Raw genomic sequence first — 11,004 nt, 5'->3', positions numbered from 1 at the left:
TCAAATAACCATGAATTAGACTCACACTGTCGTTTATCATCTTCTTCACCAGAGCTTCGGCTTGTTTCAAAAAACCCCTGAAAAGGATAAGAATTGACCCTATTTGAATGGGACCTGGACCTTCCCTCTCAAAGAGTCCAAAACTGGGGCACTAGCCTCACTGCAGAGCAGGCTGAGTCCCTGAGGCTAAGGGACAAGGAGCCACTAGTCTGTGTGAAACAGTCATTACAGCAAATGACCCTTTCAACAGTCAGTCTTAGGGTGCCAGGCGGTGGTGCATCTGGTCAACCGCACGCACTACAGTGCACAAGGACCTGAGTTCAAGCCCCTGGTCCTCATCTGCAGTGGGAAAGCTTCACAAGCAGTGAATCAGGGCTGCAGGCATCTCTCTGTCTCTTTCCCTCTCTATCTCCCCCTCCATTTTCAATTTCTGTCTCTATTCAATGACAAATAAATAAATAAAAATTAAATAAAAAATAAAGTCAGTTTTGGTTCTGTCCTCCAGCCCTAGTCAGGATGCTGCCTACGAGACATGCTGCTCACGGCTCCCTTCCTAGGCCTCCACACATGAGACGTCCTCCGAGCTCCATGCCAGGAAACCATTTCCTTTAAGGCTTGACACAGATCCTGAGATTACACCTATAAAGCATAGGTTTTCTCCCTATACGTCACCAGAGAATAAACTGAGGCCCTCACACATGGGAATATACTGTGCAGCACTTGGGTCTTGATTTTTTTTTACTTTTTTAAGTTAAAGACTGGGAAAGAAGAAAGAGAAGGAGGAGGGGGAGGGGAAGAGGGAGAGGAGAGGGGAGGCGGTGGAGGAGGTAGAAGTGGAGGAGGAGGGGGAGGTGGGAGCATGAGGAGGAGGGGTGGAGAGGAGGAGAAGGAGGAGGGGGAGGAGGCAGTGGAGGGGGAGGAGGTAGAAGTGGAGGAGGATGGGGAGGTGGGAGCATGAGGAGGAGGGGTGGAGAGGAGGAGGAGGAGGGGGAGGAGGCAGTGGAGGGGGAGGAGGTAGAAGTGGAGGAGGAGGGGGAGGTGGGAGCATGAGGAGGAGGGGTGGAGAGGAGGAGAAGGAGGAGGGGGAGGAGGCAGTGGAGGGGGAGGAGGTAGAAGTGGAGGAGGAGGGGGAGGTGGGAGCAGGAGGAGGAGGGGTGGAGGGGGAGAAGCAGGAGGAGGAGGGGGAGGGGAGGAGCAGGAGGAAGAGGGGTAGAGGGGGAGGAGCAGGAGGAGGAGGGGTAGAAGGGGAGGAGCAGGAGGGGCCGGTAGAGGAGGAGGTGGGAGAGCAGGAGGAGGAGCCTTGCTCTGGCACTTGAGGTCAGCAGGTAGGACTGAACCTGTGAACACATGCACGCAGCCGTGTGCCGCTCTGTCAGTGCCTCCCTGACACTCAGCTGTATTTCTCCTTCAGGCCACAGCAGGCTGAGGACAGAACTTGCTGCCCCCAAGGGCCCTGAGGCAGCAGACTCTGGTCTGCCATATCTTTGATTGGCTCTCCCTCATCTTTTGCAGGGGCATGAGCAGAAGGTGGGCTGGGGTGAGGTTCTGGAGAGAGTGAGTCTCTTTTATGCGGACATACTGCGGGCGTTTCTCAGGCTGGCTCGGGTGGGTTGGCCTGTGGATGACTAGAATGTACTCTCCATGAGCTAACCAGCAGGTCACACTGCACAGGCCTGGCTCCAGCCCCGAGTTCTCCCAGCTGAGGTCACTGTCACAGGGGAGGCCACGAGCCTTTCCGATCTTTCCTGCCAGTGGGTCCATGCCCCCTTTGCACACCAGAGTCAGCATGACAGTCTTGAAGGGGCCTTTGCACCTCTCTTTCCCCACCCCATGGGTGCCACTTCTCAAACACCATACTTAGTCTGTGTTTTGGGGACAGCCAAGTCGAGGAATGCATCCACGCTGGTGACGTCACCGTTGCACACTGCAAAGCCTATCAGACCGTCGTTGAACTTCCGTAAGATGTCTGGATGGAAAGGGAGGTGAACAGGGTTCAGACAAGTCAGGACAGAAGGTCAGGATATCTTCTCTGATCTGGGTCCCCAGAATGGGCTGTGTGATCCTGATTGTGGATGGGGAGATGGGGTCAGGAGAAGCGGGAGTATGGTGGGTGCTGAGTGGGTGCTGGGGTCTCCCTGGGTTGAAATGACCTGATTGCAGGGTGGGCTGAGCAGAGAGAACATCTCATTTTGGGAAATGAATTCACAGTCTTGTGTCTATGCAAGATAATGGAGTGATCTTCTGCATTTATTTTTCAATTATTTTATTTCAGACACACACACACACACACACACACACACATAGAGAGGGAGGAGTTATTTTGGTACTGATTATAGTGTTCCCATGTGATACTGGAGTTTGAACAGGTGGTCTCATGCACAGAAAGGCAACTATTCTGTCAGGTGAGCCGCCTCACGACTCCTTCCTTTCACTGTGTGGCACGGTATGGAATTGCCACTGGGATTATGACCGGGTCAAATCTTCTGCTCCTAGTGGCCATTTTTCCCTTTTCTTTTTCCTTTGTGACAGAGACAGAGAGAAACTGAGAAGGAAAGGGGAGGTAGAGAGAGGGAGGGAGAGAGAGAGAGAGAGAGAGCGAGAGACCTACAATAGTGCCTCACCACGAATGAAGCTTCCCCCATTGCAAGTGGGGAACCCGGGGCTTGAACCTAGGTTCTCGCTCAAGGTAGCCTGTGGACTCTACTGGCTGTGCCACTGCCGGCCTGCCTCCTTCCCCTCTTCCCCTACTCTTGATTCATGGTGCAGCCAATGCTCATTATCCTGTCTGGTGATCTTAGCACTCTCTAAGCCAAGTGAAGAAACATGAGGCTCAGAATGTTTGGTGAGCACACAAGGTCACCTGGTTAGCACAAAGAAGGGCCAGGGTGTGAACCCAGGCCTCCAGGCTCCTAATACAGTGCTCACTGCATCCCTTCTGCGGCCTGCCATGCAGGCCTCCTGTTTCCTCCTCTCTTAGTTCCTTTAGCCTGGAACTCAGAGGGAACAAGTAGGAAGACTCAAGCTCCCTGTAAGTACTTACTTGGTAAGGTGGTAACATTTTCCAGGGTGCCATCTCCCCCGACACTATAGGGAATGAAAAACAAGTGAGAGACCGAGTCAGACCCAAGTTTCACAGAAGGGCACCCCCATTGTCACAGTGCCCATTCCAAGAGGCACCAGACCCAGCTCTTGGCGATTGAGGGATTGTAGAAGTTTTGACTGGGTATATGTGTGAGCAGTTTCCAGTGATCAAACTCAGGGCCTCATACCTGTGGAATATGCACCCTGCACTGAGTTACAATCCTTCCCCTGAGAAAGTTTAATTTCCTAATAGGGTGGACTCCTCTGAAATCCAGGAATGAAAGGCAAAAGGGCTGTTTCTCTTCTTCATCAAATCAGGAGAGAGAGAGAACACTTAGTAGAGCACACATTCTGATGGAGAGGTGATGTTCTCTTTATTTTATAGAGGAGAAAACAGAGCTGCCGGAGTTGGGTGGTAGCGCACGGGGCACAAAGTGCAAGGACCCCACCTGCAGGGGGGGGGCGCTTCACAGGCAGTGAAGCAGGTCTGCAGGTGTCTATCTTTCTCTCCCCCTCTCTGTCTTCCCCTCCTCTCTCCATTTCTCTCTGTCCTATCCAACAACAACGACAACAATGGAAACAATAATAATAACTACAACAACGATAAAACAACCAGGGCAATGAAAGGGAAGAAAAAATAGCTTCCAGGAGCAGTGGATTCGTGGTGCAGGCACCGAGCCCCAGCAATAACCCTGGAGGCCATATATATATATCAGAGCTACATAGGTTTGTTTCAATTTCTGAGGATTAAAAAAAAAAACCATAAGGTCCGTGAAAAGCAGCTCAGGGTAGAAGTCTTTAGAATAACCAGTGGTTTCTATCCAGAGGTCTGGTCAATTCTAACAGAAGGGTCAGGGTGGTCTCTCACTGTCTTCCCGTGTTCAGTCTGATTTTCTGTCTCCCTTTCTGCCACTCTCTTTCACCACCAGGGTGATCACTGGGGCTTGGTGCCTGCATGATGAATCCACTGCTCCTGGCAACCATTTCTCCTGTTCATTTCCTCTTCTTTCTTTCCTTCCCCCTTCTTTCCTTCCTTCCTTCCTTCCTTCCTTCCTTCCTTCCTTCCTCCATCCCTTCCTTCCTTCCTTCCTTCCTTCCTTCCTTCCTTCCTTCCTTCCTCCGTCCCTTCCTTCCTTCCTCCGTCCCTTCCTTCCTTCCTTCCTTCCTTCCTTCCTTTTCTCTTCCTTCTTTCCTTCCTTTCTCTGTCTCTCCTTTCAGGACAGAGCAATTGAGAGGGAGAAGGGAGACAGAGAGGGACAGAGAGACAGACGCACACCTGCAGACTTGCTTCACCACCTGTGAAGCTTTCCTCTTGCAGGTAGGGAGTGGGGACTCAAACCTGGGTCCTCACACACTGTAACACGAGCCTCAGCCAGTGCACCACTGCAAACCCAGACCTTCATTTCCTTCCAAGTATTTAAATCACACAGGACAAGTGGGAGAGAGAGCATGTTAATGGCAGATCTGCACCACCACGAAACTGGCTCAAGCTGGAACCTGTCACGGCCTGATGACTCTCACAAGCCAAGTGGTCCTAAAGAAATTCACAAGCAGACCATCTCCTGCATATCCGGCTCACACCGTTCCCCTGCAAACCTCAGAGGATTCAGGGTCAAGTGTCCCTTGATGAGATTCACGTTTTCCACTTTATTTCATTGGGGGAAGAAGCCCAAACTGCATCCTTAATTTACTTGTAACCATTAATTATCTAATCTAGAAGCTTCGACAAAACTTCAAAAAGTTGCTCTTTTAGGGTAAGTCTATTACATGGACATTTTCTAGAGGATGTTGACCTCATGAACAAAGATAAGAGGTTGGGACCAGGAAGTACCTATGTCACTGTATGTGAAACATACAGAGTTTGGTCCCCCAACATCCCTGGGGAGTTCATTGCACGGTGAAGCAGTGTCACAGTGTCTCTCTTTCTCTATCTCATCTTTACTTTCTCTCCAGTGATGAAATATTATCCTGAGAGAACACGCAGCTGTGGTACTATACTTGCTCAGAGCTCTGCTCTCATCTGCTAACTTAAAAAAAAAAAAAAAGAAGCATTAAAAACAAAAGAAGGTTCCTGGAATTCAAGGGCAACCCTGGAATAAGCAGGCATGTGTTTAGCAGAGTTCCACAGAGGTGGGATGATGGTGGGATAGTCGCCAGCAAACCAGGCTCCTCTAACACGATCATATAAACAACAAACCTCCACAGAAAACCTCACTAGAACATGGCCCCTGTGCCTGCAGAGTGGGACCAGGCGGCTCTCTCTGACTTGCTTTGCATTTCCCTACAAAGTGCACTTGAAGGGGCCAGGTGGTGGTGCACCTGCCAAAAGGCTCACATTATGGGACACAAGGGCCCCAGTGCAAGCCTCTGGCCCCCATCTGCAGGGAGAAAGCTTTATGGGCTGTAAGTAGTTCTGCAGGTGTCTCTCGTTCTCTCTCTCCTCCCCTCTCAATTTCTCCCTGTTCTATCTAGTGAAAAAAGAAGAAAGTAAAAAAAAAAAAAGAAAGAAAAAGAAAAGAAAAGAAAAATGGAAAAAAAAAACAAAACCAAAAACGGCTGCCAGGAGCAGTGGATTCGTAGTGTGGGCAGAGTCCCAGCAATAACCCCGGTGGCGCTAAAAAGCCAAAAGGAAGTGACACACACATCAACATCAACAAAGCAACAAGCCCAACAAAGAAAGGTGGGCGAAAGGCCTTAGCAGACAGCTCTCCACGGATGGCCCCGCTGACATAGGGAAAATGCTCCACACCACTTCTCAGTAGAGAAACCTTCAGAGACACGCATGGCAGAACTGCAGTGACATGCCACCTCACACCTGTGAGGATGGCCCACATGAAGGGTTGAGAAGTAACTGGTAACAAGGTGGAGAAGGAGAACTTTGGCACACGGTGGTCATGAATACAAACTGGTACAGTCCTGGGAGGAAAGTGGAAGGAGAGACCTTAGCTACCTTGTAACCTAGTAGTAACGCTGGTAGACAGAGTGCCAGAGGCCATGAAAACACTACTTGGAAGGACAGAGGGACCCCTATGTTCATAACTGCACTATTGCAACAACCAAAATATAGAAGCAACCTAACTGTCCCCAAACCAGATGACTGAATAAAGAAGTTATTAGATATATACTCAATGGGATGCTGCTTTGTAAAAAGGATTCTTGGGTGGGGGACTCTTGGTGTGGGGGGCTTTCAGGTCCTGGTGAATGATGGGGCAGGAGGACCTAGGTGGGGGGTTAGAGTGTTTCGTAGAAAATTAAGAAATTTTACACAAGTACCAACAACTGTATTTTCTGTTTCCTGTAAGCCACTAATCCCCCAATAGAAATAAAAAAAAATAAGATGTCATTGTATCATTCAGAATAAAATCCAGGGGACTGGATGTGATTATGCTAAGTGAGATAAAAGGTAAAAGACAAGCACCAAGTGGTTTAAGTTCCCATGTGGAATGCGGGTAAAGGAAGTGAACTTGCCACAGATGGTAACTGAACTATTTCTTAGACTTGGCAAAAAATGGTGGCTACGGGGGTGCGGTCAAAGAACTGGTGGTGGCCGTGGTGTAAAGCACAGTTCGTAAAGCAATGTCACCACCAAGAAAGTTACAAAAAGAGAACTGTGAAAAAAAAGAGAGAAAAAAATAAGACCTCTTCCTTGTGGGTTTCTCAGTGTCTTTAATACACTACCATGTAAATTCCACAGAGACACGGGATAGCAGAGGCTTGCCCTCAGAACATAGAGGCATTTCCAAGCTTCAGGAATGTGCCTGGAGCTGGTGCTTCCTGGAACACCTTTGGAAAGCAAGCACTATGCTGACAACTGTCAAGCCACTCACCACACCCTGACCTGGAGCTTCCATCCTTAACACCTGTAGGTCTTGACTCAGATATGTGAACTGAAAAAGGTTGAAAGACAAGCCTGGGAGTTAAAAGACTGAAGCTTTCTCTCTTATTCAACCTTGCTTGAAGAGGCAGAGCAATGGCTCAGGGTTTCCGCAGATGCAGAGAATCGCTCAGATTGCCTTGCTCGGATCCGAATCCTAGGACCTGAGCTAGTGATCTGTTTACCAAGCCCAACAGACCACCTCTCTTTCCTGGACTATGCAACAGCCTCCTGGGTTCTCAGAGTCATTCAAGTAGTCCAGAATTCTCTTCTCCCTCTCACTTTTCTTCCCCTACCCGTTAAAATTATATTTACTGAGAGTCAGGCAGTAGTGCAGTGGGTTAAGCACACATGGCACGAAGCGCAAGGACCGGCATAGGGATCCCGGTTTGAGCCCCCGGCTCCTCACCTGCAGGGGAGTCACTTCACAGGCGGTGAAGCAAGTCTGCAGATGTTTATATCTTTCTCTCCCCCTCTCTGTCTTCCCCTTCTCTCTCCATTTCTCTCTGTCCTACCCAACAATGACAACATCAATAACAACAATAATAACTACTACAATAAAACAACAAGGGCAACAAAAGGGAATTAATAAATAAACATTTAAAAATATTTAAAATATATTTATTATTATTGGTGTGTTTATTATTTGTTCATAGGGCAGAAAAAGTAAGCCAGGATTCTTGTCACCAGACTGTCACATTTGATAGAAATAGATAATTTCATTTCTGCAGGTCCCCCTTCCACACTTGATACCTGCTCTCCGGCATGTTCACACATCTGTGGGAGACAGATCTCTTCCCCACCCCATGTCTGGGGGGAACTTCAAGGTTTAACATTACCTAAACACCAGGCCCCGGAACTGTGTGGTCATACCAAGAAGATTGCCTGGTCTGGTGCCAATTCCACTGCCAGCCTGTGGAAACATACCAGAGTTCACAGGTAAATCAGCAAGTCAGAGAAAACTGGGGCTGGGAATGTGAGAGGGCGGCCGCAGGAAGAGGGTGCTGGGCTGGGGCTCTGCAGACTGGCCGTGGGCTCTGGCTCAGGTTCCACCTGTGCTCCCCCAGCAGCCACAAGCCAACTGCCTGCAAGTAGACAGGTCACTTGCCCCGCCTGTGTCATGGTGTTGTGATGACCGATGTGTACCCCAGGAGCAAAACAACGTTCTGAAGCCTCTCAAATGCTTTACATGCCGAACACTGTTGGATATTCCTACTTCGAGCATGGTGCTCGGTCTTCTACAAGTGTGAAGAGTAAGCTCCGAGACTGGGTCTGATCACGGTGGACAGATTCCCCACAACTGTCTTACTTCTCTTTTTCCCTAGGACGTTCTTACAGGCGATCTCAGTCTTAGATGTGCTGCTAGAAATTGGTTATCCGATAGTTAAGCAGCTCAATTTCTTTCTTTCTTTAAAAATTGTTTTTTTTTATTTTAATGAGAGAGACAGACAGAAAGAAAGAAAAATAAATATGAGAGCACTGCTCAGCTCTGGCTTATGGTGGTGCTGGGAGTGGAACCTGGGACCTCAGAGCCTCAGGCACGAAGGTGTTTTCCCATAACCACTGTGCTGTCTCCCCAGCCCAGCAGCACTATTTCTTAGGATTTTGCAAGGTTTTAGCCATAATCATAGTATCTCTGCTGCCTTCTGTGCAGACACAAGGAGGAAGCAGACACGAAGGTATGAGCTGCTCAGAAAACATGCAGCCCAAGGCAAGTGCGTGCACACACACAGACACACACACACACACAAGTTCTGAAAAAAAGTTTTTGAACCTCCATAACAAACTTTGTATACATTTAAATATATGTTGGGGGTGTTAAGATCCTCTAGTCTGACAAGCAGTTCACTTCTGGACAAGGTCTCCCTTGCACACCCAGCTAAGAAAGTGGCTGCCAAGCCACGGGGTTGACCTGCTCATGGGATAGAGAGCTGGGAGTGCAGGCCATGGAGCCAGAAGGATGGGGGGCCCACCCCTCCAGGGCCCCAGAGTCCTTACAGTCAGAGAATCTCCCAGAGCAGCCACAAGGTTGATGTCTCCAGGTCTCAGGGAATGCACTGGAAAGACAAACGGACACTCTTGTGACCAGAACCACACCGTGCATGTGCTTTTGGTCCAAGGACCAAGAGTCCATAGTGCCAATGAGGAAGATCTTATGTGAAGGTAGATTATTTTTCTCATAAGAGATACAATAAATGGATTCTGGATCTGATGGGAGAGAGAGACAGAGAGGGAGAGTGCATGGACAGATGAGAAGGAGGACTGAGTAGAGGCCACCTCTGGAGGACTGGAAGAGGCCAGCTGTGGTATGAGTGCCTGTCCAGATGAGCACTGGGCCATCTGTGATGAGGTCCAAGGCCTGGTGGGCTGGCCTTTTAGAACTGGATTCTGGATTGTCAGTAAGAATGAGAGCAATGATCATGCCAGGCCATTCCTCCCATTGCAGAGTTCAGGGAACTTTCTGTCCAGCTGCTAGAGAGAATGACAGCCTGAAGCCATTCATGACCTAAAAAGCGGACAAGTGCCCCCCCACACCCACTTCCTGGGATTCACTTAACTCATGACAGCCACTTCTGGGCTTCAGTGGGATTACACCATGGTGCTGAACCCAGGAGGGAGTTCACAGCCACCCCCCACACATCCGCCCACCAGCTCTGGTTGGGCCACCTTGTGGCCTGCTGGGGGGCGGAGTGGGAGGCCAAGTAGGAACTCTTCCAGGTGACCACCATGACAGGAAGCAAGCAGAGGTCATCTAGACTCTTAGCTGAATGCCTCTTGGGGTGGGGAGTCAGGGGGCTCACCTGAGGTGGGCTTAACAGAAGAAGGAGCTGAGTTCCTGCATCGCAGAAAGCTCCCATACATCTAAGGGCAGAGAATGAACAACAACAGGATCTCAGGGCTGCAGGGAACCAGAGAGGCTGGCAGGCATCAGTCTCATCAGGGGGCTTGAACCTGCAGACTCCAGGGCCTCACTCTGGGAAGGGGCTTAGAAGGGAGCTTGACAAAGGTTCCCTAGGTGATTCTGAATGTCAGTCAAGTGGGGAATCCATGAGCCCTAGTTTAGCTCTCGCTATCACTAATGGAAAAACAGGGTCACTGGCAAAACAGGGCACCTAGCCCCACGCTACCCCTTAGTTCTGCAGCAGCTTTGTGATGAGGCTGGTTATCCAGAAGGTTGGGATTTAACCGACTGCCTCACCCCCTACACCTCACCCCCTTCCAGGCTGTTTTCTCTGGAGCCTGCTCTGCCCTCTTGACTGTCTGTGGGCATAGGTGGGTGACCTTGGAAACACAACATGAACCCCCTGTATGGTCCACAGGAATTTCTGCCTATGACCCTCTCCACCCTTCTCCCCACCCCATGCTGGAGGACCAGTCTCTGCTCCAGGGCTGCCCCATGCAACTGACTGGTGAGCCAAATGGAAGTGATAAGCAGGTACCCCCAGGCTGTTCTTGTAGGTTCTCAGGAATGGACGGTCCTGTGAGAAAAGAAGGGAGCCATTGGCAGACTCAACAGCATCAACACTTTCAATCTCCCTCCTCTTCCCCAAGGGTTTCCCTGCCAGGCTGCCCCTATGAGCTCTTCCTGGGAGATGCTTTAATCCCTTCTTTACCCCCTAAATGCACAGACAGGATCAACTGGCTTCCAAGACTGAGAATGACCGAGGGTGACCTTTCTTTCCCACTCAGTTCCCTCCCAACTGAGAAGGTCTTCCACTCCTCCTGCCCCCAAGCCACTCAGGCCAAGCCCACTCTGCAGTGACCAGGGCTTCTTCCTGAAGCAATTGCCAGGCACCTGAATGTCCTGCCTCATCCCATTCCAACTCAATGGCTTCCAGTCATGGGCCCCGAGGAACCCTTGAGGAGAGAGAACTCACATAAAGTGAGTTCTTGCCAAGCCACAAGACTCTTTCTGATGATGGGGAAGTAGACATGGGGTTCTGTTTTGCCTCCTTGGTTAATGTCTCTTGCTCTAGCTCACCCTGGACCACAGCCGCCCCCACACCTCCATCCTAGCAGCTGCTATTATAGATCTTCGTTCTCTATCC

General features: G+C 49.9%; 1 protein-coding gene across 5 annotated transcripts in view; it reads right to left on the bottom strand.

Moving 5' to 3' along the window:
• Positions 1–11,004, bottom strand: part of LOC132537451 (phospholipase B1, membrane-associated-like) — a 133,060-nt gene that overhangs the window by 41,517 nt on the left and 80,539 nt on the right. For all 5 annotated transcript variants that reach the window (XM_060186801.1, XM_060186802.1, XM_060186803.1 and 2 more), the window contains 7 exons: positions 10,396–10,434; positions 9,757–9,817; positions 8,954–9,012; positions 7,795–7,868; positions 3,041–3,084; positions 1,858–1,966; positions 26–77 (listed from right to left, as the gene is read on the bottom strand). In XM_060186801.1, coding sequence (XP_060042784.1) covers positions 26–77; positions 1,858–1,966; positions 3,041–3,084; positions 7,795–7,868; positions 8,954–9,012; positions 9,757–9,817; positions 10,396–10,434 — 438 coding nt within the window. The remainder of the gene's footprint in view (positions 1–25; positions 78–1,857; positions 1,967–3,040; positions 3,085–7,794; positions 7,869–8,953; positions 9,013–9,756; positions 9,818–10,395; positions 10,435–11,004) is intronic.

This window comes from Erinaceus europaeus, chromosome 3 (assembly GCF_950295315.1).
Source record: "Erinaceus europaeus chromosome 3, mEriEur2.1, whole genome shotgun sequence".
Classification (NCBI taxonomy): Eukaryota; Metazoa; Chordata; class Mammalia; order Eulipotyphla; family Erinaceidae; genus Erinaceus; species Erinaceus europaeus.
The sequence above is the reverse complement of the archived record's forward strand: the minus strand, read 5'-3'. Positions and strand labels throughout refer to the sequence as shown.